The sequence below is a fragment of the Chiloscyllium punctatum genome, chromosome 10 (genome assembly GCF_047496795.1).
Source record: "Chiloscyllium punctatum isolate Juve2018m chromosome 10, sChiPun1.3, whole genome shotgun sequence".
NCBI lineage: Eukaryota > Metazoa > Chordata > Chondrichthyes > Orectolobiformes > Hemiscylliidae > Chiloscyllium > Chiloscyllium punctatum.
Genome location: NC_092748.1, coordinates 22249809 through 22277085, shown reverse-complemented (window position 1 = coordinate 22277085; position 27277 = coordinate 22249809). Strand labels below are relative to the sequence as shown.

Sequence of the window (27277 nt, the reverse complement as noted above, 5' to 3'; positions counted from 1 at the left end):
TTACATACACGCACCACCCTCTGCGTGAAAAAGTTGCCCCTTAGGTCCCTTTTAAATTTTTCCCCTCTCACCCTAAACCTACGCCCTCTAGTTCTGGACTCTGCCACTCTTGACTATTTACCTCTTTTGATTTTATAAACCTCTATAAGGTCACCCCTCAGCCACCAACACTCCAGGGAAAACAGCCCCAGTCTATTCAGCCTCTCCCTATAACTCAAGCTCTCCAATCCTTACAGCATCTTTGTAAATTGCACACAATATTCCAAAAGTGGCAGAACCAATGTCCTGTACAGCCGCAACATGACCTCTCAATGCTGTGACCAGTAAAAGAAAGCATACTAAACACCTTCTTCACTATCCTATCTACCTGCGACTCTACTTTCAAGGAACTATGAACCTGCATTCCAAGGTCTCTTTGCTCAGCAACATTCCCCAGAACCTTACCATTAAATGTATAAGTCCTGCCCTGATTTGCAAAATGCAGCATCTCACATTTATCTAAATTAAACCCCATTCTGTCACTTCTTGTCCCATTGGCCCAACTGTTCAAGATCCCATTGTACTCCGAGGTAACCTTCTTCGCTGTCAACTACACCTTCAATTTTGGTGGCATCTGCAAACTTACTAACTATACCTGCTATGTTCACATCCAAATCATTTATATGAATGACAAAAAGCAGTGGACCCAGCACCGATCCTTGTGGCGCACCACTGGTCACAGGCCTCCAGTCTGAAAAACAACCCTCCACCACTCTCCTCTGTCTTCTACCTTTGAGCCAGTGCTGTATCCAATTATGACAAGAATGTTAGCAGTAAGCGTCTTAATGATAACATTATGGGTGGTGAACACAGAAGAAAGGCTATAACACTGGAAGAGAAGCTAGATATTATAAAGCGTTTTGAGCATAAGGAGAGATGTATCTCGCTTAGGAATAATGCACCATGATGACCATCTGTCCCTGTGTTAATTTTTTTAAATGTACAGTGTTAAATTTACTTTTGTTTCATTGAGAAGTATGAATTATACCTTCATTCAGGCTGAGCTATACTTTGTGTTAGAATTTTGGTTGATTTTTGAGCGATCGTGAGTGATATTTGTTGCTGGTCAGTCCCTAACCGCACTTTTCCCATAGACCCCATAATTTATTTTGAGCAATTTTCTATGAAGCGAGGTTTCACTGGAATGCAAGTGCAATGTTAAAGAAGATCTCCCTTTATGTGTGTTCACGTAGGTATGCATTTTGTTGCTATCCTTCAGCACACTGTAAAATTGTGCAAGTGCATGCATTTGGAGTGAGCTGAGGGCTTTGGACGAGAGAGGAAAGAAAAATCAGGTTTAGCTTGAATAACATTGTTATCAAATTCCACTGGTGAAATTAACGGACAGATGTAGCAACTGAAGGACTGCAGCTTTGGCGGAACTGTATACAAACAAGAAGGTGCACTTTTGGAAAGGGAGACTTATGAAAAAACAAGGAGGAAAAAAGCAAAACAGAAAGTGTGCTAGGATGTACAGATTTTCAGATTCTGACACTGTACTAAATTAAATTTCCATACTAAACTGACTAAGTTAATGGTCTTTCTCACACTTTGAACACTGCTTGAAGGCATGTGAGCTCAAAGCAAATTGGACTGGTGTATCAACATAAGAATCTACTTTGTATTAAATCTGTTTTAAAGCCCCCTGAAACACTCCAGTCAAAACCTTTTCTTTGCTATTATTTTGCTCATTCCTTCGTCCTCTCCTGAGATAAGCAGACTTGTTAATATAGGAGGATGATCCATGGAAAATTGAGTCAGTATAGGATTTTCAAGTTTGAAGATTAAAAATAAATATAATTACTCGTCAGGCTTGCTGTTGCAAATTTCACAAAGAAATGTTTGGAATTGAGAAGTTTCATGGACTCTATTGTTGGTGCTATTTACTTAAAATAGCATAAAAATCCTGTTTAGTAGCTTTATTTAATACTGTGTTTCAATCAATCAAAGCACCTTTTAATTATGTATAATCAGACTTTTTAAGTTGTGCTGATGTTGTGGGTCAGAACTTGCCCTCCCAATCTTAGCTATTACTATTTGGGAAGAGTAATGTACACAAAGCTACTTGCTTCATTATGGGATTAGTACTCTAGACAGCATGCAATTACGAGTAGCAGACTCTGTCTTATTTGTAGTGTAGCTGAGTTGGTTCTGTTCTCATCTGATATCCAGACATCTGCTTACCAGCAGAAGTGTCAAGAGTTTGGCTGATTTTTGTCTTCCCACCATAGGTGCAAAAGGGTGAATTATACCTGCTTGATGCTTTTTTTGAAACTGGGATCTTGCAGCCAATTTCATTTTGTACCTGCATGTTTGTTGTACTGAACACGAGGAACTTGTAAGCTGCTTTTTGTAGTACTACTACAAGGTAGAATTAACAGTAGTGAGACTGCTTAATTTGTAGGGATGCATTCACTCTTGCTTTCCAGTATTCTTGGTGAGGTAGGGAGGCTGTGCAGTTAGAATAAACGAGATTTGCAAGGGGCCAATGCACGGAGGAGGGGATTTGATAACTAAATGAAGAAGATACCTTATTTCATGGAATGTATAAATACCCAATATTCTGCTAGGTTTCTGTGCTGAGGAAACTCCCAGCCTATGACTTCCCTCCAGTCTGTATTATCATTGAGTCATTGGCGCCTTTCAGTGTCAAATAGGAATGTGCTAATGTTGACCTGGGCCTGGAGCTGAGCTGGAGCTGCATCTGAAGAAAGGATTTCAATTCCAATGGTTTCATTTGGGACAAAGAATCTTGTCCACAATGTGCTAGCTGTGTGAGAAGTTAGATATGAATGTGGAACTTCGAAACAGGAGACCATAGATGGCTGTTCTCGCCTGCTCCACCATTTAATAAAATCATGGTTGATCTGGTTGTAGTCCCATCTCCACTTCCTTGTCTGCAATCCATAATGTGTGACCCCTTTTTCTCTCAAAATACTATCTAACTCAGCCTTGAACAGATTTAAAGACCCATCCTCCCCTGTCATCCGGTGAAGGAAATTCTACAGATTAATGACTCTCAGAGAAAGAATTTTCCTGTCACTGTCTTCAAAGGAAGCTCGCTTATTCTTAAAACCATATTTTTTAGTTTTGGCCTCCCCACAAGAGAAAATATTCTCTGGGTATTCATCTAATCCAACCACCTAAAAATCTTTTTGTTCACTGAGATCACCTCGCATTCTTTTAAATGCTAGTGGGTATTGGCCTAACCAGTTTACCCTTTTTTCATTAATAAAGTCCTTCGTCCCCAAAATGAGTTGAGTGAGCCTTCTCTGAACTGCTTGAAAGTTATATCTTTCAAATTAAGAGACCAAAACTATGCACGGTTCTCTGGATATGGTCTCATCAGTGCACTGTAGAGCTGGACCAAAAAAATCCTTAGCTTTGTATTCCATTCCCTTAGCAATAAGTGACTTCATTCCGTTTGTCTTACTAATCACTTGCTGTAAATGTGTTGCTGGAAAAGCGCAGCAGGTCAGGCAGCATCCAAGGAACAGGAAAATCGACGTTTCGGGCATAAGCCCTTCTTCAGGAATGAGGAAAGTGTGTCCAGCAGGCTAAGATAAGAGGTGGGGAGGAGGGACTTGGGGGAGGGGCGTTGGAAATGCGATAGGTGGAAGGAGGTCAAGGTGAGGGTGATAGGCCGGAGTGGGGTGGGGGCGGGGAGGTCAGGAAGAAGATTGCAGGTTAGGAAGGCGGTGCTGAGTTCGAGGGATTTGACTGAGACAAGGTGGGGGGAGGGGAAATGAGGAAACTGGAGAAATCTGAGTTCGTCCCTTGTGGTTGGAGGGTTCCTAGGCGAAAGATGAGGCGCTCTTCCTCCAACCGTCGTGTGGCTATGGTCTGGTGATGGAGGAGTCCAAGGACCTGCATGTCCTTGATGGAGTGGGAGGTGGAGTTGAAGTGTTGAGCCACGGGGTGGTTGGGTTGGTTGGTCCGGGTGTCCCAGAGGTGTTCTCTGAAACGTTCCGCAAGTAGGCGGCCTGTCTCCCCAATATAGAGGAGGCCACATCGGGTACAGCGGATGCAATAAATGATGTGTGTGGAGGTGCAGGTGAATTTGTGGCGGATATGGAAGTATCCCTTGGGGCCTTGGAGGGAAGTAAGGGGGGAGGTGTGGGCGCAAGTTTTGCATTTCTTGCGGTTGCAGGGGAAGGTGCCAGGAGTGGAGGTTGGGGGGTGTGGACCTGATGAGGGAGTCACGGAGGGAGTGGTCTTTTTGGAATGCTGATAGGGGCGGGAAGGGAAATATATCTCTAGTGGTGGGGTCCGTTTGGAAGTGACGGAAATGACGGCGGATGATACGCTGTACATGGAGGTTGGTGGGGTGGTAGGTGAGGACCAGTGGGGTTCTGTCCTGGTGGCGGTTGGACGGGCGTGGCTCAAGGGCGGTGGAGCGGGAAGTGGAAGAGATGCGGTGGAGGGCATCGTCGACCACGTCTGGGGGGCAATTGCAGTCCTTGAAGAAGGAGGCCATCTGGGTTGTACGGTTTTGGAACTGGTCCTCCTGGGAGCAGATGCGGCGGAGACGAAGGAATTGGGAATATGGGATGGCATTTTTACAGGGGGCAGGGTTGGGAGGAGGTGTAGTCTAGGTAGCTGTGGGAGTCGGTCGGTTTATAATAAATGTCCGTGTTGATTCGGTCGCCAGAGATAGAAATGGAAAGGTCTAGGAAGGGGAGGGAGGAGTCTGAGACGGTCCAGGTGAATTTGAGGTCGGGGTGGAAGGTGTTGGTAAAGTGGATGAACTGTTCAACCTCCTCGTGGGAGCATGAGGCAGCGCCGATACAATCATCGGTGTAGCGGAGGAAAAGGTGGGGGGTGGTGCCAGTGTAGCTGCGGAAGATGGACTGTTCCACATATCCTACGAAGAAGCAGACATAGCTGGGGCCCATGCGGGTGCCCATGGCTATTCCTTTGGTTTGGAGGAAGTGGGAGGATTGGAAAGAGAAGTTGTTCAGGGTGAGGACCAGTTCAGTCAGTCGAAGGAGGGTGTGAGTGGAAGGGTACTGGTTGGTATGGCAGGAAAGGAAGAAGCGGAGGGCTTTGAGTCCTTCGTGATGGGGGATGGAGGTACCTGCTGTACCTGCATGCTGACTTTATAATTCAAGTACTCTCGTGATTCACGGACATCCCAATCCCTTTATATTACGGAATTCTTCAACCTTTCTCCATTCAGTAGGCTAATACTTTTCTGTTCCATGTGGACTTCAACAGTTTCCTCATTTCCCCTTCTCCCATCTCACCCTAGTTCTAAACTTCCAGCTCAGCTCATGACTTGTCCGGGACTTGTCCTACCTGCCTATCTCCTTTTCCACCTATCCACTCCACCCTCTCCTCCCTGACCTATCACCTTCATCCCCTCCCCCACTCTCCCATTGTACTCTATGCTACTTTCTCCCCACCCCCACCCTCCTCTAGCTTATCTCTCCACGCTCCAGGCTCACTGCCTTTATTCCTGATGAAGGGCCTTTGCCTGTAACGTCGATTTCGAAGCTCCTTGGATGCTGCCTGAACTGCTGTGCTCTTCCAGCACCACTAATCCAGAATCTGATTTCCAGTATCTGCAGTCATTGTTTTTACCAAGTTCATATTTACCCATCACAAAAGTTAGCTGACTAAAGGTACAAACAGAGATAAATAGGGTATGATCTAATTGCCATTATCAAAACATGGCTGTATGGTGAACAGCACTAGGAACTGAATATTCAAAGATATTCACAATTTAAGAAGGATAGATGAGAAGGAAAAATAAATGGACTTGTAATTATGTAAAGGATGAGATCACTATGATAGTAATGGAGGATCTCAGATCGGAAGAATAATACGTGGAATCTGTTTGAATGAAGCTGAGTGGCAGACATTGGTTGGAGTTATTTCTGTGGCACCTTATATCAATGGTAGTACCTGTATTTAGTAAGGATATTAATGAAAGAAGCATATAGCACGGGTGACATAGTTATCAAGGATGACTTTAGTCTGAAAACTTGAAATCCTGTTAGCGGTCCTATTCCAGCACCTGTTAAAAGTTGCCAGCTTCTACAGCCATTCTATCATCACCTAAAACTGTGTGCTGTATAAAAAGGTTGTGATGTTTGACGACTTATGGCAATAACTGTTTCTTGCATGCAAATAAATACTAATTTTACGTAGTGTTCCAATGATTGTGGAGGTTGGTAACTTTTGAAAAGATATTTAAATTTTTTGTGATTGATTGGAAGGACTAACTAACAAGATTAAAGTGATTATGAGCTGAAGGTTGCAGACATTTCTTCTGTCGTGCCACAGTAATGATATTAGTTCAATGGCAAATTGGAAACCTCTGCTGTTTATCTGTGCAGTTCAATTAATTTATTCCGATGTAGCTAGCTGCAGCATCTGGATATTAGGGGTTGAATGTGTTCCAGCAATTCAGACTGAGCAAAATCTCTTCATTGTAATGTCACTGACAGCCTCATAGGAAGAAATGCAAGTGATATTCATCTGGGCATATGCACATACACATCTTTAATTTGAATGTGAAGTATTTTTGTTTCAAGTAAAATTTGAATGATTGCCTGCTCTTCCCTTCCCAACCCCCATCCTATTCAAATTTGTTCAAATGAATATCAAATCTATACAAAGCAACTGGTTTTTTGTTAGTTGATTTGATTTGATTTGATTTATTTATTGTCACATGTATTTTGTCACAAAATTCAGTGAAAAGCATTGTATAGTGTCACCACTCTCTAGTGCTGTCTTACAACACAGAAAAATAAACCAAAACATAGAATATAAAGGCAGAAGAATAAAGAAACAAAGAAAAAGTATTCCATTTCATGGTCCTTGTTGTTAAGTGCTCTACCACAGACCTTGGCCTGGTGGCCAGGCATGAATCCCTATGCCGTGCTGCCAGTAGAACACCTCCACTGGTGCCCTCGCCACTATGAGAACTTGCTGGACCTCACCAGTGCAGGTGCCGCCTGGGTGCAGGAGGGAATGCTAGAAGCAGCACCAGGCATATGTAAAAATGAGGTGTCAACCTGGTGAAGCTACCAAACAGGACTACTTGTATGCCAAACAGCATGAATAGTAAGTGATAGAACTAAGCAATTCCTCAAAAAATGGATCAGATCTAAGCTCTGCAATCCTGCCAGATCAAGTTGTAAATGGTGGTGGACAGTAAAACAATTCATTTGAGTAGGAGGCTCCACAAATGTCCTCATCCTCAATATTTGAAGAGCTCAGGAGTGCAAAGAAAAGGCTGAAGCATTCGCTGCATTCTTCAGCCAGAAGTGTCAAGTGGATGATCAATAGTAGCTTCCTACAGTGGTCCCCAGCAGCCAGTTCAATTCACTCCATATAGTATAAAGAAACTGTTGGAGGCACTGGATAGTGCAAAGCTATGGGCCCTGATTGCTTTCCAGTAATAGTACTGAAGATTTGTGCTGCAGAACATGTAGCTTCCCTAGGGAAGCTATTCCAGTACAGCAACAGCACTGGCATCAATCCAACAATGTGGAAAATTGCCCAGGTGAGTCCTGTACAAAAATGAAGACAAATCCAACCTAGCCAATTACAGCCTCATCAGGCTACTCTTGATCATCAGTGGAGTGATGGAAGGTGTCTTCAGTAGTGCTATCAAGCAGCACCTCCTCATGGATATCCAGTTTGGGTTTCACCAGGATCAATCAGCTCCTGACCTCATTATAACCTTGGTTCAAACATGGACAAAAGGGCTGAATTCCAGAGGTGAAGTGAGTGTGACACATTGAATCGAGTGGCATCAAGGAGGCCCTAGCAAAACTGGAATCAACGGTCATCATGTGCACTGGTTGAAGAAAGTGAGGAAAGTACTGGGGATCAGAGTCGAGAATGTGGTGCTAGAAAAGCACAGCAGGTCAGGCAGCATCCGAGGAGCAGGAGAATCGACATTCGGGCATTCATGATGAAGGGCCTATGCCCGAAACATCAATTCCCCTGCTCTCGGATGTTGCTTGACCTGTTGTACCTCTCCACTGGTTGGAGTCATACCTTGCACATAGCAAGGTTGCTGTGATTGTTGATCAGTCATTTTGGCCCAAGGACATCTCTGTAGGAGGTGGCACGCTGGCTCAGTGGTTAGCACTGCTGCCTCACAGCGCGAGGGACCTGAGTTTGATTCCAGCCTCGGGTGACTGTCTGTCTGTGTGAAGTTTGCACATTCTCTCCGTGTCTGCGTGGGTTTCCTCCGATGCTCCGGTTTCCTCCCACAGTCCAAAGATGTGCAGGTCAGGTGAATTTGCCATGCTAAATTGCCCATAGTGTTAGGTACTTAAGTCAGAGGGAATGGGTCTGGGTGAGTTACTCTTTGGAGGGTCATTGTGGACTTGTTGGGCCGAAGGGCCTGTTTCCACACTGTAGGGAATCTAATCTAATCTAGGAGTTCCTGAAAGTAATGTTCTAGGCCCATCTTCAGCTGCTTCACCAACAACCTTCCCTCCATCATAAGAAATAGGGATGTTTGCCAATGATTGCACAATGTTCAGCACCATTCGTGACTCCTCCAGTTCTGAACAGTCCATGTTTATATGCAACAAGATTTAGACAATATCAGACAAGTAGCAAGTAACATCCGCGACTTAAAAATGCCAGGCAATGATCATCACAACTGAAAGACAATTTAACCATGACATTCAATGGTGTTACCCATACTGACTAGTTAAACAATCACTAGAAACTCAACTGGACTTGCCATATAAACACAGTGGCTACAAAAGTAGGTCAGAAACTTGGAATTCTGCAATGAATCCCCAAACCCTGTATATCACCCATAAGGACCAAGTCCAGAGTGTGATGGAATACCTGATGGATGTAGCTTCAACAACAGTAAAGAAACTTGACACTGTCCAGGACAAAGCAGCCTGCTTGATTGACGCTACATCCACAGATATCTACTCGTTCTTCTACTAACACTCAATAGCAGTAGTGTTTTCTATCTACATTTTCTGCGTTGCAGAAATTCACCAAAGATCCTTCGACAACATCTTTCAAACCCAAGACCATGTCCACCTGGAGGGACTTGGACAGTTGATACATAGAAGCACCATCACTTGGAAGTTCCCTTCCAACATCCCACCACCCTGACTTGGAAATATGTTGCCATTCTTTCACCGACCCTCGATCAAAATCCTGGAATTCGCTTCCTAATAGCATTGTGAGTCAACCCTAGCATGTGGACTGCATTGGATAAAAAGGGTAGCTCACCACCATCTTCTCAAGGGCAACTCAGGATAGGTAGTAAACTACCCAGCAACTTCCATATTCCACGAGGAGGCCAATTTATCTTATCTATCATTAACCCTCCTATTACTTGATTCCTGAGTTTGTTAATCAGTCTCTTTATTTGTCACATGGATTTAAGAAGGCATCTAAACTCACCCATTGCATTCCCTTCGTCAACCTTCTCTGTTGCTTCTGCAAAATATTCTATTAGATTAGTCCAGCATGATTTGCCCAGTAAAATCTGTGTTAGCTCTCCTTAATCAGCTCCAACTTTGTGGTTGTTTGTTTTATTTAGCTCTGTTTATTATTTCTAAAATCGTACCCACCACTGATGTTAAATCATCCAATTTATACATAATAAGAATGGATTTACATCCATTCTTGTGTAAAGGTATCCCATCTGTCACCTTCAGACTTCTCACATCTCCATTTGAATGTAGGGAATATTTGAAGACTATGGCAAAGCTTTCCACAATCTCCACCTCCATGATCTTAAGAAACTTATAGATAAGGTATCAACACTTGGTAACTTATCCAAGAGCTCCCCCACTACACACATACACCATCCCCCATCCCGGAATGCGTCCGTCTGATAAGGACTGAAAACACATTGAACAAGGGTGTTCTTCTGTACACATTTCAGAGATTTGTCCCCCTCCTTTCCCTTTACTGGATGCAAATAGCAAATGGGATAATTTTAGATCATGTCCTCAAGTTCTTGCATACCTTTGTGATTTCCAGGCAGATGTCCTCTACCTCTCCTCCTCTATTTGGAAGACTGTAGATTACGCCAGGAGTGAGATCATACCTTTTTTCTGCTCATTTACTGAAGTGAATTCTGTCCTGATACTTTGAAGGAAATTCTCAATTTTCGAATACTACAATGCCCTTTCTTAAGTGATATTGCCACTCCACTTTCCTTTTCCTTTCTTGATCGTTTCTGAACAGTTACAGCTAGGAATTGGAATGGGAACATCTACTGTTACTTTACATACTCCTTAACCCCAGCAACTTATTCAAGAACCATCCACAAACAATTAGGCTCATTTCATTCTGCAATACTCAATCCAGAAATGTTTCCATCCGAGTTGAACTGAAAATGTGTTGAACAAGGGCGAGTTGAGTTTAAAAGCCGCGAGGTTTTGCTGTAGCTCTACAAAACCCTGGTTCGACCACACTTGGAATGTTGTGTCCAGTTCTGGTTTCCTCATTATACAAAGGGTGTAGATGCTTTAGAGAGGATGCAGAGGAGATTTACCAGGATGCTGCATGGATGGAAGGGCTTGTCTTGTGAAGAGAGGTTGAGTGAGTTAGGGCTTTTCACACTGGAGAAAAGGAGGAAGACAGGTGACTTAATAGAGGTGTACAAGGTAATGACAGGCACAATGTAGATTAGAGTGGTGCTAGAAAAGCACAGCAGGTCAGGCAGCATCCAAGGAGCAGGAAAATCAACGTTTTGGTCAAAAACCTTTCACCAGGAATGAGGCAGGGAGCCTCGGGGGTGGAGAGATAAATAGGAGCGGGGTAGGGCTTAGGAGAAGGTAGCTAAGAGTACAATAGGTGGATGGAGGTGGGGATGAAGGTGATAGGTTGGAGTGGAGGGTAGAGCGGATAGGTGGGAAGGAAGATTGGCAGGTAGGATAGGCCATAAAGATGGTGCTGAACTGGCAGATTGGAACTGAGGTAAGGTGGGGGGGGAGGGGAAATGAGAAACCTGGTGAAGCATTGATGCCCTGGGGTTGAAGTGTTCCGAGGCAGAAGATGAAGCATTCTTCCTCCAGGTGTCGGGTGGTGAGGGCGTGGTGGTGGAGGAGGCCCAGGACCTGCATGTCCTTGGCAGAGTGGGAAGGGGAGTTGAAATGTTCGGCCACGGGACGGTGGGGTTGCTTGGTGCGGGTGTCCCAGAGATGTTCCCTAAAGTGCTCTGCGAGAGGGCGTCCAGTCTCCCCAATGTAAAGGAGACCGCATAGGGAGTAACGGATACATTAAATGACATTGGTGAATGTGCAGGTGAAACTTTGATGGATGTGCAAGGCTCCTTTGGGACCTTGGATGGAGGTGAGAGGGGAGATGTGGGCGCAGGTTTTGCAGTTCTGTGGTGACAGGGGAAGGTGCCAGGAGGGGAGGATGGGTTGTTGGGGGGCGTGGACCTGACCAGGTAGTCATGGATGGGTAGAGTAGATAGCCAGAGACCTTTCCCCAGGGCAGAAATGGCTGTCGAGGGGTCATAATTTTAAAGTGATTGGAGAAAGGTATAGGGGAGATGTCAGAGTAGGTTCTTTACGCAGAGTGGTTTGTGCATGGAATGCAGTGCCAGCGATGGTAGTAGAGTCAGAGACATTAGGGACATTTAAGTGACTGCTGGACATGGATGGCAGTAAATTGAGGGGTGTGTAGGTTAAGTTGATCTTAGATTAATGTAAATCCTCGGCACAACATCATGGGGCAAAGGGCGTGTACTGTGCTGAACTGTTCTATGTTCTATATTGTGGACATTTGTAGTGATTTAACTATTAGCCTGACTGAGATACTGAGCAATAATAGAAATTCAGGCATTGTTGTTTTTGGCTCAGAATCTCACCAGGCAGTGATTGAACTCTAATCTTTTCTTTAGTATTGAAAACAACCAATGCTAGAGATCACAGCATTCAGACAGCATCCATGGAGAGAGAACACATTGGTTGTTTTCAGCACAAATTCCAGCATCAGTAATTTTCTCCTACATTTTCTTTAGTATTCTTTGATTGACATTGCATGCCACTATATTGGCACATCAATTGTAAAAGTTAGTTTTTAAGAGAAAGCTCCTTTCAGAATAAACTTCGAGAGTTTCAGCATGGAGTTATAGAATTATACAGCACGGAAACATACCCTTCGGTCCAACTCGACTATGCCAACCAGATATCCTAAACTGATCTCGTTCCATTTCCAAACCCATCTCAGCCCTTCCTATTCATGTACCCATCCAGATACCTTTTAAATTCTATATTTGTACCTGCCGCTACCACTTTTCTGGCAGCTTGTTCCATACGTGAACCACCCTCTGTGTGAAAAATCTACCCCTCAGGTGTCTGTTAAATCTATCCCCTCTCACCTTAAAAACTTGTTCCCCATCACTGGGGAAAAGACCTTAGCTATTCGCCGTATCCATGATGTGAGTGTCACTGGCTAGGCCAACATTTATTCCCTATCCCTAATTACTCAGTTGGCAGTGAAGAGTCATATTTTATTGTAATAATTTTGCTCAGGCCTGTAAAGGTTCACAGATTCTTATGCATCAGAATCAGCAATGCATCACATTAGCAAGTACGAAATAGTTATACTTCATTTTGGTGTAAAAATACAGCCCATTTTAATGTATTTGAGAAAATTCTACTGATATTTCACTGGCAGAGCCAATCAGTTCTGTCCAACCATTTTTGTTTAATGATTTTCATGAGACTCTGTGCTTCATTGTATTGAATTGATTTATGATGATCACACAAAGGCAGCAACATTACATCCAGCTTAAATATATACAAAGATGTCAAAAAATCATGTGCAGACATAGTAGGAAGATACAAGTAGAAAGAGGAACATTACAGCATGAGCATACGGTGCGAAGTAACTGCTTTAAAATTTTGAAGAAGAAAGGCAATGACGAGCAAGAGCATACAAGCCCTTACACAGACAATGTGCTGAATGTGTACCAAATCGTGTTACTGTATAGGTTCTTGGTTTTATTAGAATTAGGTCTAATTAGGTTTTATTGTCAGTATACTCAAGTACAGGAGTACAGTGAAAAGTTTGCAAAGTTGCCCCTCATGGTGCCATCTTAGATACAAAGTTCTTAGGTACAATCTTATGAAAAGAGAAATAAAGAAGCAAAATGTTACATTACCTTACAGTGATTCATACTGTTAAGTTAGAAAATAAGACATACAGATAAACGGATAAGCCTTACAATTAGATAAACAGATTACAGATAAACGTTACACTGCAGTAGATCAGCGCAGGGGTTCCCACACATGGTCTGACTGGCTTCGTAAGCCACTGACTGCCCGCACTAGTCCCCAGTTAACACCTGTCCCCACTCTGTTCTGTGCCACCAGCCTGCTCCATTCTCCTCAAAGTCTGCAGCCCAGCCTGCTCCATGCCTTCAGCCCACTCCTGTCTGGCGTTCAGCTGCTCTGCAGTGCTGCATGCCTCCAGCCCACTTCCCTTCAGTCCTCAACCACTCTGCTGCACGCCTCCATCCCGCTTTGCTCTGGCCCTTGGCCACTCTGCATCGCTCCAGGCCTCCAGCTGAGTCTGCTCCAGCTTTCAGTTGCTCCAAGGTAAGTTTTCTTTTTAAGAAAACACTTTAAAATCTGAGGAAAAAAAGGAAGTTAAAGGAAAGAAACAGAAAAAGCCGATGAATGAATGAGCCCTGGGCTGAGAAGCCTGGACACTGCCTACTCTGTCTCCGTCAGTGAATGTTAGAGGTTACAAATAAAGTTTTCAATAACAGATGAGCTCATGCAAGGGTGAAGTTGAAGAATAGCACAGAAGTGGAAGTTGGCAGTCTTAACCACATGTATTTAACATCTTTGGGGGAGCTAGATGAAGTGCCATAGGACGCTGCAATTTCTCTATTCTTGTCACACCATGAATACTGGATAATGCAGCCTTGTAGTGATTGGAACGAGGTCAACTAACTGGAGATCATGCAATAGGAATTCCTTGATTGAGGTTGTTAATTTGGTCCAATCAGAGAAACCTGGTTGACACTCTGGTAGCTCACTCTGAATGAAGCAGTACGAAAGTCAAGGACTACAATATTCATGTGTAAATAAAGTTAAAAATCACAAAACACCAAGTCATGTAAAGAATGACTTGGTGATGGAATCTGACCTCTGAAGTTATATCCATCCTCATGACCACAGATCCAGAATGAGCCAATGTAGTAGTAGAGTAGGCGGCAGAGTAGGACACTCCACGTGGAGCTCCTCTGCTTTGCCTGTTCTTTTTCTATCCTTCTAGCAGTCCTGGAACAGTGCAAGGGGGAGCACGTCCTGGAGCAGTGCACCTTTTCTTGGTGCAACTGAATGCCTGTGTGGAGCGGACTGGGAGGCTTGGAGCAGAGCAGGACCGTTGTTGAACTGGGGTCTGGCATGGGCGGTCAGACGATGCTCAGCTGCTGCTATTTGAAATTCTTTACTGGACTGTAATGTCAATCCTTTAACTATGTTATAACTTTCTTATTTCTAAGTTTTTTTTAGACTCTGTAAGTAATGCTACTGCTTTTCCTTTTATTTTTTTTTGTATCCCAAGATTTGTATCTAGGTACTTGTACCTAAGATGGCACCATTAGAAGGCAGCCATTATAAAAAAAAATTCTCACTGTACTTCTAGACTGTTCTAAGAAATCAGCGAGGTCTAATCCAAAGCTTGCCTCCATCTTGGTCTCGTTGCCTAGAGTCTAATCTAACACTTCAGATCTTAGCATTTTGAGTATCAGCAGCAGGACAAACAATTCTTCAGGCCTCTGCTGCATGTATCCTTGGCATTGCCACATGCTGGTTTGACTGCAATACTGTGAAGTCATCCACTTTGGTGTTGCAGATGGAGGTACTGGGCTCCTCCACTCAACTGTCTTTGAACACACTTTGTGATATGATCCCATAGCATAACATTAATACTTGAGACATCCTTCTTTTAAAAACAGCACAAGAAATCTGGATCCCTATGCTGTTCTCTCAAGGGGCACCAGATGCTCATTGACTGGTCAGCCACATACTGTTTGTGTGACTCATGTTTATTCTTGCTTACTCATACTGTGTTGTGAGCGGGTTGGTTTAGTGCAGTTGGTCGGAAGGCTTTGTGTTGTGGAGTGATGCCAACAGCATGGGTTCAATTCCTGCAATTCTCCTTCTCAACCTCTCCCCTCACCTAGGCATGGTGACCCTTGGGTTAAACCACCACCAGTTGTGTGTCTCTCTAATGAGAGAGCAGCTGCCTGATCTGGTAAGGCAATATGACTGTACCTTTTATCTTTACTGTGTGCTGAGTGTCCTCCTGCATGCTTGTCCACAAATTCATATCGAGTGGATGTTTTTGGGCTGGTGATTGTGATGGGAAAAGATGAATGGTGATATGTGTCATGAAACCTAATACATGCAAATGAAAAGCAGTCATGTTTGTCACTTTTTTCAGGAATGACAAGTACATTTCATGATATGGCTTGCTAGCACATAATGAGTAGAGTAGAATTTGAGGAAAGGGAAGCAGAAATTCATGATGAACTACGCTCCTAATTCCACATTTCAAATTCCCCATTTGACTTCCCTTTGTTCTCTGTCATTGCTTGTCAAAGATAGTATTACAGTGGTGGAAAGGACGATGGATGAAGACTCGCCATCTGAGGTAGTTTGGGCTGAGGTTAGAAATAGGAAAGGTGAGGTCACCCTGTTAGGAGTTTTCTACAGGCCTCCTAATAGTCTTAGAAACGTAGAAGAAAGGATTGCGAGGATGATTCAGGAGAAGAGTGAAAGTAATAGGGTGGTTGTTATGGGGGACTTTAACTTTCCAGATATCGACTGGGAAAGCTATAGCTCGAGTACGTTAGATGGGTCGGTGTTTGCCCAATGTGTGCAGGAGGGTTTCCTGACACAATATGTAGACAGGCCAACAAGAGGTGAGGCCATACTGGATTTGGTTCTGGGTAACAAACCAGGCCAGGTGTTAGAATTGGAGGTAGGTGAGAACTTTGGGGATAGTGACCACAATTTGGTGACTTTTACTCTAGTGTTGGAGAGGGATAAATGTGCACTGCAGGGCAAGAGTTATAGCTGGGGACAGGGAAATTATGGTGCGGTGAGGCATGACTTAGGATGCGTGGCTTGGAGAAGTAGGCTTCAAGGGAAGGGCGCAATCGATATGTGGAGCTTGTTCAAGGAGCAACTATTGAGTGTCCTTGATAAGTATGTACCTGTCAGGCAGGGAGGAAAGGGTCGTGTGAGGGAGCCGTGGTTTAATAAGGAATTGGAATCCCTTGTTAAAGGAAAGAGGGCGGCCTATGTAAAGATGAGGCGTGAAGGTTCAATTGGGGCGATTGAGAGTTATAAGGTAGCCAGAAAGGATCTGAAGAGAGAGCTAAGAGCAGCAAGGAGGGGACATGAAAAGTCCTTAGTTGGTAGGATTAGGGAAAACCCAAAGGCTTTCTATAGGTATGTCAGGAATAAAAGAATGACCAGGGTAGGAATAGATCCAGTCAAGGATAGTAGTGGGAAGTTGCATGTGGAGGCTGAAGAGATTGGGGAGACACTGAATGAATACTTTTCGTCAGTATTCACTCAGGAACAGGACATTGTTGCCGATGCGAATATTGAGTCACAATTAATTAGAATGGATGGCTTTGAGGTAGGTAGGGAAGAGGTGTTGGAAATTCTGGAAAGGTTGAAAATAGATAAGTCCCCTGGGCCTGATGGCATTTATCCTAGGACTCTCTGGGAAGCAAGGGAGGAGATTGCAGAGCCATTGGCCTTGATTTTTATGTCCTCGTTGTCTACAGGAATAGTGCCAGAAGACTGGAGGATAGCAAATGTGGTTCCCTTTTTCAAGAAGGGGAGTAGGGATAACCCTAGTAACTGTAGGCCGGTGAGTCTCACTTCTGTTGTGGGCAAAGTCTTAGAGAGAATTGTAAGGGATAGGATTTATGAACATCTGGATAGGAATAAGGTGATCAAGGATAGTCAGCATGGTTTTGTGAAGGGCAGGTCGTGCCTCACAAACCTTATTGAATTCTTTGAGAAGGTGACTAAGGAGGTGGACGAGGGTAAAGCAGTAGATGTGGTGTATATGGATTTTAGTAAGGCGTTTGATAAGGTTCCCCATGGTAGGCTACTGCAAACAATACGGAGGTATGGCATTGAGGGTGCGTTGGAGGTTTGGATTAGGAATTGGCTGGCTAGAAGACGACAGAGGGTAGTAGTTGGTGGTAAAGGTTCATCTTGGAGTGCAGTTACTAGCGGTGTTCCACAAGGATCTGTTTTGGGACCATTGCTGTTTGTCATTTTTATAAATGACCTGGAGGAGGGGCTAGAAGGTTGGGTGAGCAGGTTTGCGGATGATACGAAAGTCAGTGGAGTTGTTGATAGTGAGGAAGGATGTGGCAGGTTACAGCAGGATATAGATAAGCTGCAGAGCTGGGCAGAAAGGTGGCAAATGGAGTTCAATGTAGGTAAGTGTGAAGTCATTCACTTTGGTAATAGTAACAAGAAGATGGGGTACTGGGCTAATGGTCAGATACTTGGTAGTGTGGATGAGCAGAGGGATCTTGGTGTCCATGTATACAGATCTCTGAAAGTTGCCACCCAGGTAAATAGTGCTGTGAAGAAGGCATATGGCGTACTGGCTTTTATTGGTAGAGGAATTGAGTTCCGGAGTCCTGAGGTCATGTTGCAGTTGTATAAGACTCTGGTGCGGCCGCATCTGGAGTATTGTGTGCAGTTTTGGTCGCCATACTATAGGAAGGATGTGGAGGCACCGGAACGGGTGCAGAGGAGGTTTACCAGAATGTTGCCTGGTATGGTAGGAAGATCGTATGAGGAAAGGCTGAGGCACTTGGGGCTGTTTTCATTGGAGAAAAGAAGGTTTAGGGGTGACTTGATAGAGGTGTACAAGATGATTAGAGGTTTAGATAGGGTTGACCATGAGAACCTTTTTCCACATATGGAGTCAGCTATTACGAGGGGGCATAGCTTTAAATTAAGGGGTGGTAGGTATAGGACAGATGTTAGGGGTAGATTCTTTACTCAGCGAGTCGTGAGTTCATGGAATGCCCTGCCAGTAGCAGTGGTGGACTCTCCCTCTTTATGGGCATTTAAACGGGCATTGGATAGGCATATGGAGGATAGTGAGCTAGTGTAGGTTAGGTAGGCTTGGATCGGTGCAACATCGAGGGCCAAAGGGCCTGTACTGTGCTGTATTTTTCTATTTTTCTATTTTTTTTCTATTTTGTTCTGAAATATCTGTGATTCCTTTTTACTTTTTATGGGAATGGGGTCAGAGGTGGGGCAGCATGCGAGAGGAAAGAGATGAAAGGTATTTTAGATGGTTTCCTTACATCTCCCTCATATTTTGTGTGTTGTTTGTTCTTGAATGCAATGATAACATTAAGAATTATCTAAATTATGCAAACATAAAAGTGCTGTGCATTGAAAATGACTCATTTTCAAGGAATTCATAATGTACAATTACAAGAAAACAAATCATCCAAGTTTGTTTTAAAATTATCTACCCATGAATGCACATCGTCCTGTGAACAGTAGGGCATTGACTGTTCTTAGCTATTTGAATCCCTTTGCCTGGAATTTAGTAACGTAGATGTTACCACATGGAATTTAAGCAGTCTTTCTGAGAATGTTTGCCTCAGTTTGATCTTAACTTATAACATTGTCTTAATTTTTATTTACTTTCCTAGGTGCCCAGAGTGGTGAGCGGCTTTGTGCCTTTAGAGATTCATATTCCCGCTCTGAGCCTCAGGGCATCAGTGAGGAACGTATTAACCGGGACAACGGCACTGTCTTGTGTGAGAAGGGAAGTCAGTGTTATGGACTGTGGGAAAAGATGCAGGATGGAGGGATCCGCATGATGAAACAAGGTGAGTGTCTCTTCCAAAAACAGAACATTTTGTTCTGTTTATTGAACAATATCTTCAGGGAAAGTTTCGTAGTGTAGGACAGAATTATGTACCTTATCTAATTTCGTCATTAACCACCCACTTTCTTTTGGTACTGCCAGTAGCATTGATCAAAACAATGTAATTTTAGCAAGGTTCATGAGCTGTAGCAGGCCTGAAATTCTGTAGTTAATTTTGCATGTGGATCAATGAAAATTCCTAAATTTTTCTGGTTTTTACACAGGTCTTCCAAAATCAGCAGTTTCTTTTCTGATCATAGTTGTTGGCATTTTGGGAATATCATCTCACCCTATATAAAGGAAATATACAGATCCTGGATAATGGGAGGCAGAGTGTTGTAGAATTGAAAGGCAGTTCACCATTTCATGACCAGATGATGTATACATGCTGACACTACAACCTGCCCCTGTGTAGGTTGAATAAATTCTGGGAAACCATTCCACAACTACTTCAATTTTGTTCATGTGCCAGCTGCACTTGGCTTCGTCATACAATATAATTTCCAGTGTCTGACCTGGTGAAGTCACTTGCACAATTGAACTGGACCAACAGATGTACTGGGAACAATTGAGGCCCATAACGTTTTAACAGTCATTCCTCCTAGTGTTCCTTCAACTTTGACTTTGTGCCACTGAATACCCATGCTATTTTGCAAGTGTATAATTTATTCAGTTCATTCAAAGTCTGTCTTGCTTGGGAATATGGACTCTATTGAGTACTCTTGCATTACTTCTTCCGAATCTGCAGACTTTGGAGGAGAACCAGATTAAAATGAAACAAAAGTGAAAGTCAAAATATGGATGAAAACCCTAAAAGAACTGGGTTCTACTGATGTGCACAGCAAACTGTAATGGAGTGAGTTTGCAGCTGCAGTCTGGGTACGTAGGAAAGTAGAGTGGTGTCACAGTGCTTGACAGGTATTTCATGTTGCCATAAGCTCTCTGAATAAAAAGTCTCAAGGCATTTAAGAGTTTATGGTCTAACCTTATTGTCAGTATTAAGCACCTCTTAAGTAGAATGTGTTTATACATGAAATTGAGATTCATCAGTATGAACCATGAAATAACAGTCACAGTTTAATGTCGTTTGTCCTTGCCAACAGATTGTTGGCTTGTGCCAAAGCAAGGCCTCTAGGATCTAGATTGTGACTGCTAAGCTCATTTTATATCAGACTATTGGAATCATCAGACAGAGGAGATTTTAATGTTCTCATTTTGGGCTAGATTTGATCCAAATTCCAGAATTGAAAAGCCAGTGTTTAACTTAGCGCAAATCCAAATCTATCTTAGAGGTTTGGAAACAAGACCTTTGGCCTTGGTAACCAGAGGGAACTGATAATGGTAAGACTCGAGAAAAATGACAAATAAAGGAATGCCTTAATATTGTTTTTAAATTATAGAACAGATTGGCCCAAAAATGCCCAGCAAGTCACTGCTCACGTCCATTGATTTGGTATAGCCATTCTTTCAGATTTCACACAATTGTGAAGTATTGGAAGAAACTGATCTTTGCATACACAACCATAGTGAACTAATGACTTCATACTAAATTGTGGCATCTTAAGCTGATGTTTTAGTTCTGTTCATCACATTGTTGAAATTTAAATATTGCACTGTTTATAGTGAAAGACTGGGCTGTGTTAAAGAGGAGATCAATTAGGCATAGTACAGTTGAGGTATGTTCCCACGAGGTTAAAAGATAAAAGCAAAGCTCATGTTTTCTGAGTGTCAAAAGTTATAGATAGTAAGATGAAGCAGAAAAGTGAGAAACAGGTTAAATATATAAAGATTAGAGATGACTCTATGAACTGAACAATAAAAATGAGAAGAGACTGGTGGCCAACATCAGAGGAATCCAGGTGTCTTCTACAGGCATTTAAATAACTGTATAAAAGAACAGTGTTAGAGACAAAAAAACTGCAGATGCTGAAATCCAAAGTGGCTTGCTCTGTCCTTCCAACCTCCTGCCTGTCAAATAAACTCCCTCCCCATACCCGGACACCCTTTCCAGGCCCTCTCCCTGCCCCTCCCTTCCACTGCTCCCTGCCACCAACTGGATTCATTACTCCCAATGACCAACCAGATCGTACTGTCTTCCTGTCTTCACTTATCCCCATTTCACCACCTTAGCTCCACCTCCCCCTTTATCTGCCGTGCCCCCACACCCACCCTCCAGTCCTGAAGAAGGGTTATACCTGAAACGTTGACTTCTCCACCTTCTGATGCTGCCTGGCTTGCTGTGTTCTTCCAGCTTCCTGCCAGAGTACTAAAAGAACAGTGTGGCTGATTAAGGGATTTACATATGGCGATTTGGCCCATTAAGCCATTCAATATGATCATATCTAGTACTGTATCTGTATGCCATGTTCCTGCTCTCTTTTCATACACCTGACCTTAGCCTCTAGAAATCTCTGTGTTAAATATGTTTAGTGACTTCACCTCCATAGCCTTCTGTGTAGAGAATTCTGCCAAATTCAGAATTTTACCTCCCTGCTCCTCTCAGTCCAACATGCCTTACCATGTATCCTGAGATTTTGAACTCCTTGTACTGGATCTTCTACCAGGAGAAAGATCATCCCTGCATCCAGTTTGTCCAGAAATCCCTCTTATTCTTGTAGTAAAGACAGGCCCAGATGATTCAGTCTTTCTGCACCATGACAAACCTGCCATCCTCAGAATCTCTCATCCTCACAACGTGCAGCCCTCCAATCCCTCTGCTCCAATCCCAACCTCACCATCAAGCCAGCAGATAAAGGGGGCGCAGTGGTAGTCTGGCACACTGACCTCTACACCACTGAAGCCAAACGCCAACTCGAGGACACCTCTTCCTACCGCCCCCTCAACCGTGACCCCACCTCCCATCACCAAACCATCATCTCCCAGACCATACAGAACCTCATCACCTCAGGAGACCTCCCACCCACAGCTTCCAACCTCATAGTCCGGGAGCCCCGCACTGCCCGGTTCTACCTCCTTCCCAAGATCCACAAGCTTGACCACACTGGCCGGCCCATTGTCTCAGCATGCTCTTGCCTCACTGAACTCATTTCTACCTACCTCGACACTGTCCTATCTCCCCTAGTCCAGGAACTCCCCACACACGTTCGAGACACCACCCACGCCCTCCACTTCCTCCAAGACTTCTGTTTCCCTGGCCCCCAAAGCCTCATCTTCACCATGGATATCCAATCCCTCTACACCTCCATCCGCCATGACCAGGACATTCAAGCCCTCCGTTTTTTCCTCTCCTGACGTCCCCAACAGTACCCTTCCACCGACACTCATTCGTTTGGCCGAACTGGTCCTCACCCTTAACAATTTCTCCTTTGAATCCTCCCACTTCCTGCAGACCAAAGGGGTAGCCATGGGCACACGTATGGGCCCCAGCTATGCCTGTCTCTTTGTTGGCTACATACAACAGTCGATCTTCCATAATTACACCGGTACCACTCCCCACCTCTTCCTCCGCTACATTGATGACTGCATTGGCACCACCTCGTGCTCCCACGAGGAAGTTGAGCAGTTCATCAACTTCACCAGCACATTCCACCCTGACCTTAAATTTACCTGGACCATCTCTGACATCTCCCTCCCCTTCCTGGACCTCTCCATCTCCATTAATGACGACCGACTTGACACTGACATTTTTTACAAACCCACCGACTCCCACAGCTACCTGGATTACACCTCTTCCCACTCTACCTCTTGCAAAAATGCCATCCCATATTCCCAACTCCTCCGCCTCCGCCGTATCTGCTCCCAGGAGGACCACTTCCACCACAGAACACACCAGATGGCCTCCTTCTTTAGAGACTGCAATTTCCCTTCCCACGTGGTTAAAGATGCCATCCAACGCATCTCATCCACATCCCGCCCCTCCGCTCTCAGACCCCACCCCTCCAACCGTAACAAAGACAGAACGCACCTGGTGCTCACCTTCCACCCTACCAACCTCTGCATAAACCAAATCATCGCCGACATTTCTGCCAGCTCCAAAAAGACCCCACCACCAGGGACATATTTCCCTCCCCACCCCTTTCCACCTTCCGCAAAGACCGTTCCCTCCGTGACTACCTGGTCAGGTCCACGCCCCCCCTACAACCCACCATCCCATCCTGGCACCCTCCCCTGTCATCGCAGGAATTGTAAAACCTGCACCCACATCACCTGCCTCACCTCCATCCAAGGCCCTAAAGGAGCCTTCCACATCCATCAAAGATTTACCTGCACATCCACTAATATCATTTATTGTATCCGTTGCTCCCGATGCAGTCTCCTCTACATTGGGGAGACTGGACGCCTCCTAGCAGAGCGCTTTAGGGAACATATCCAGGACACCCGCACCAATCAACCACACCGCCCTGTGGCCCAACATTTCAACTCCCCCCTCCCACTCTGCCGAGGACATGGAGGTTCTGGGCCTCCTTCGCCGCCGCTCCATCACCACCAGATGCCTGGAGAAAGAACGCCTCATCTTCCACCTCGGAACACTTCAACCCCAGGGCATCAGTGTGGACTTCAACAGTTCCTTTTTTTTTTAGCTCTTCCCCTACCTCACTCTAGTTCCAAACTTCCAGCTCAGCACTGTCCCCATGATTTGTCCTACCTGCCTATCTTCTTTGCCACCCATCCACTCCACCTTCCTCCCTGACCCATCACCTTCATCCCCTCCCCAACTCTGCTGTGCTCTTCCAGCACCACTAATCCAGTATTGTACTCTATGCTACATTCTCCCACCCCCACCCTCCTCTAGCTTATCTGTCCACCCTTCAGGCTCTCTGCCTTTATTCCTGATGAAGGGCTTTTGCCCGAAAGATTGATTTTACTGCTCCTCGGATGCTGCCTGAACTGCTGTGCTCTTCCAGCACCACTAATTCAGAATCCTCAGAATCAGTCCAATGAATCTTTACTGCATTCTGTCTATAGCAAGTAATTTGTACTTGGATAAGGAGACCAAAACTGTGCTCTCGTACTGAAACTTGCTTGCATTGAACGATCATTTGCTTTGCTAACTGCTTGCTGTATTTGTATTCTGGCTTTCAGTGACCTCTGTGCAAGGACACCCAATCCTCATTTTACATGTCACGATGTCACGACACATCATGATGTATTACTACTTAAATGATATTCTACATTCTGTTTTTCCTACTAAAGCAGACACCTTCACACTTATCCATGTTATACTGTATCTGGCATGTATTTGTCCATTTAATCTACTTGTCTAAATCACCTTGAAGCCTCTTTACATTCTTCTCACTGATTACAATCCCATCTAGTTTTGTGTCATCCACAAATTTAGAAATTTACATTTGGCTCCATATTTCCAAATTGTTGATGTTGTAAATAGCTGGGGCCCAAGCACTGATCCCTGCTCTCTCACTCTCACCTTCTACTCTCAAAGACCTGATTTATTCTTACTCTGTTTCTTGTTTTGTCAAACCAATTCTCATTCCCTTACAGTATATTACTAGCAACCCATTGACTTTGATCCTGTACACTAAACTCTTATGTGGGACTTTTATCAAAACCTTCTGAAAATCCAAATACACTATATTCACTGGTTCTCCCTTTATCTATTTTACAGGTTACATTTTCAAAAAGTTTCAATAGATATGTCAAACGTGATTTCCATTTCATTAATCAAAGTTGAATTTATGTTAACCAATCGGTATTTTCCCGATGCCCTGTTGTCACATCTTTTATAACAGACACCAGCATTTACCCTACTTCTAATGTTAGACTCACTAGTCTGTAATTCCCAGCTTTCTCCCTTCCAACTTCTTTTAAAAAAAAATCATTGGGGTTAATTTGCCACCTTCCGATATATTGTGTTTGCTTCAGAACATGCAGAATTTAAGCAGATGACAATCAATGCATCCAGTATTTCCATAGCCACCTCCTTTAATGCTCGGGGGTATAGGTTATCAGGCTGTTGGGATTTATCAGCTTTCAGTCTCAATAATGTCCCCAGCAATTATGGACTCATAGATATTTATAAGACAGGTGTCAATTATGGACTCATAGATATTTATAAGACATACCATTGAACTGAGAATGCTAATCCTGCTTTCCAGTTCTAGTCCTGGCCACTATAGAAATTGAAGGGAATACATAAATACAGCTTAAATGTTACAAGAGTTTCTGAACAACTGCCCTTTTAGACAATGTGCTTCAGATTCCTGTTGTAAATCAAAAGGTTTCTTCTCAACCCTCCCCTTAGCCTTCTACCTCTTACCTCAAATCTATGCTATTTGGTTACAGACTCATCTGCTGTTGGGGAAATTGCAATCCTGTCCACTCTTGTTTATGATCCTCAATCTTATTCACCTCGATCAGGCCTCTCCTCAGCCTTTACTGCTCAAAGAAAACAATGTTAACTTACCTAATATATCCTCACAACTCAGACCCTCAAGCCCAGGCAACAACCTAGTAAATCCATTTATAAGCTTTCTTGTACAGTCACATCCTTCCCGTAAGGTAGTGAGCAGAACTGCTTTCAGTGTTCTACTTGTTGCTTAGCCAGCCTTTTAATCTGGTCCGGCATAACCTCCTTGCTCCTGCCATTATTAGTTGAGGTATAAAATACAAGTATTCCATATGCCTTCTGAAATAACTCCACAATGGACAGTATTCCAACACCAAGTCACCCTTTATTTATATATGAAAAGTCCTTGTCTTAGTCTCATTCAGAGTCAGGCATCAGAGTGTCAATATCTCTGCCACTCACTCTGTATGTTAGCCAGGGCTTACTGCTTGGGGCTGTAAATGTAATCCTATAGTGAATTCATATGTGAAGTCCAGCTGGCTGAGCTCATTATAGTCACTACATCCCCTCCCTTCTGATTCCACAGACATAGGCCAGTCCTTTTTCTTGGTGAGCATCCTGGGGTGATTTAGTGCCAGGTCAGGTTCCTCTGACTCAGCATCTGATGTGGGCAGCGTGTAATGCACGGGAGCTCACCTCTTGCGTTAGGAGAGCCTTGGTAGATTTTCACTGTTCTGGTGGCAAAGGCACGGGGTAGCTACTTTTGTCATTTCCATCTCGGATGGAATTGGTGAGTCCACGCATTTCAGCAGCATTTCCGAATGTTCGGCTGGGCAGGGCATATTTTGCACCTGCACTATTTGCAAATTTGTGATTTTCATATGGTCCACATGCTTATTCAGGACCATTTCACCTTTATATGTTACTGGGCCTAACCTTGTGTCATTCATGCCTCTGACCATTGTGGGGCCATTTCCAGTATTCTTAAACCAAACATCATCTCCTGTATCAAACTGTCTTGGTCACATGGCAAAATCTTGTGTCCAGTATTGAAGTTCCTGATGCCTCCCCCGGCCTGTCCGGGAAGATCAGGCTTAACCTGGTGTGGCGACTTCTAACAATTATGCATTATGAGTGGTCCTTTAGTCAAATAGGAATCATGACATTGTGGTATCTAGTGAGGCTGTAGGCTGTTTCTTCAAGCCGTCCATCAAAGTTTGGACTCTTCTTTCTGCCAGGCTATTGAATGATTTTTGTTGGTTGATTGGATGATGTATGATGTAGGATAGTTTTTCTATCGTTGTCCCCGTGTTTGCTGAAAGAATTCTATGCATATCCAGCTACTCTGAGTGCGCGTCTATACTGACAAAGAACATCGAACCCATGAAAGGACCTACACAGACAACATGCAACCGAGTCCAAGTTTTACCCAGTCATTTCCACGAGTGTGGGGGAGCTGCTTATGGTACTTTTTGTCCTTGTTGGCACCTTGGGCATTTCCCTACCAGCACAGCTATGTCTGCATCCAAGCCTGGCCACCAGATGTAAGTTCTCACCAACATCTTCATGCTGGAGACTCCTGGATGGCTGGTGAAGTTCAGCCAGAACCTGACAGCGAACTTTGCTCAGGACAAGCATCTTACTCCCCATAACGTTATGACGTCCTCTACTGTGAGCTGGTCTGCCTGCATCGAAAAAGTTTCAGTTCTAGTGGTGACTACCCTTTGGTGCTCCCCCATTAATACCAGTTGTTTTAGTTTTAAAAGGACTGGATCGTTCTGTTCCAAAGTCTGGTATTGTCATCTGTGATTGGGACCATGTCTAGAAAATTTACTATCCTTACAGACTGTTCCATTGGACACCACCTCCTGCTAATGGGAGACAGCTTAATGCATCTGAATTTGCTATTTGGCTGCCTTGCTGATGTTCTGACATATAATTGTAAGCACTTAGTATTAGAGCCCACCACTGAATGTGGCCCGAAGCTATGGGCAGCGTTGCTTTGTACTCCTTAAGCAGACCAAGTAGAGTTTTGTAGTCCATGATTATCACAAATTTTCATTTGTAAAG

The 27277-nt window shown here is 44.0% G+C and overlaps 1 protein-coding gene across 1 annotated transcript in view; it reads left to right on the top strand.

Moving 5' to 3' along the window:
- bmpr2b (bone morphogenetic protein receptor, type II b (serine/threonine kinase)) overlaps positions 1-27277 on the top strand; it is a 312441-nt gene that overhangs the window by 126588 nt on the left and 158576 nt on the right. Inside the window, exon 2 of the mRNA XM_072578670.1 lies at positions 18725-18904. Within this exon, the coding sequence (XP_072434771.1) occupies positions 18725-18904 (180 nt within the window). The remainder of the gene's footprint in view (positions 1-18724; positions 18905-27277) is intronic.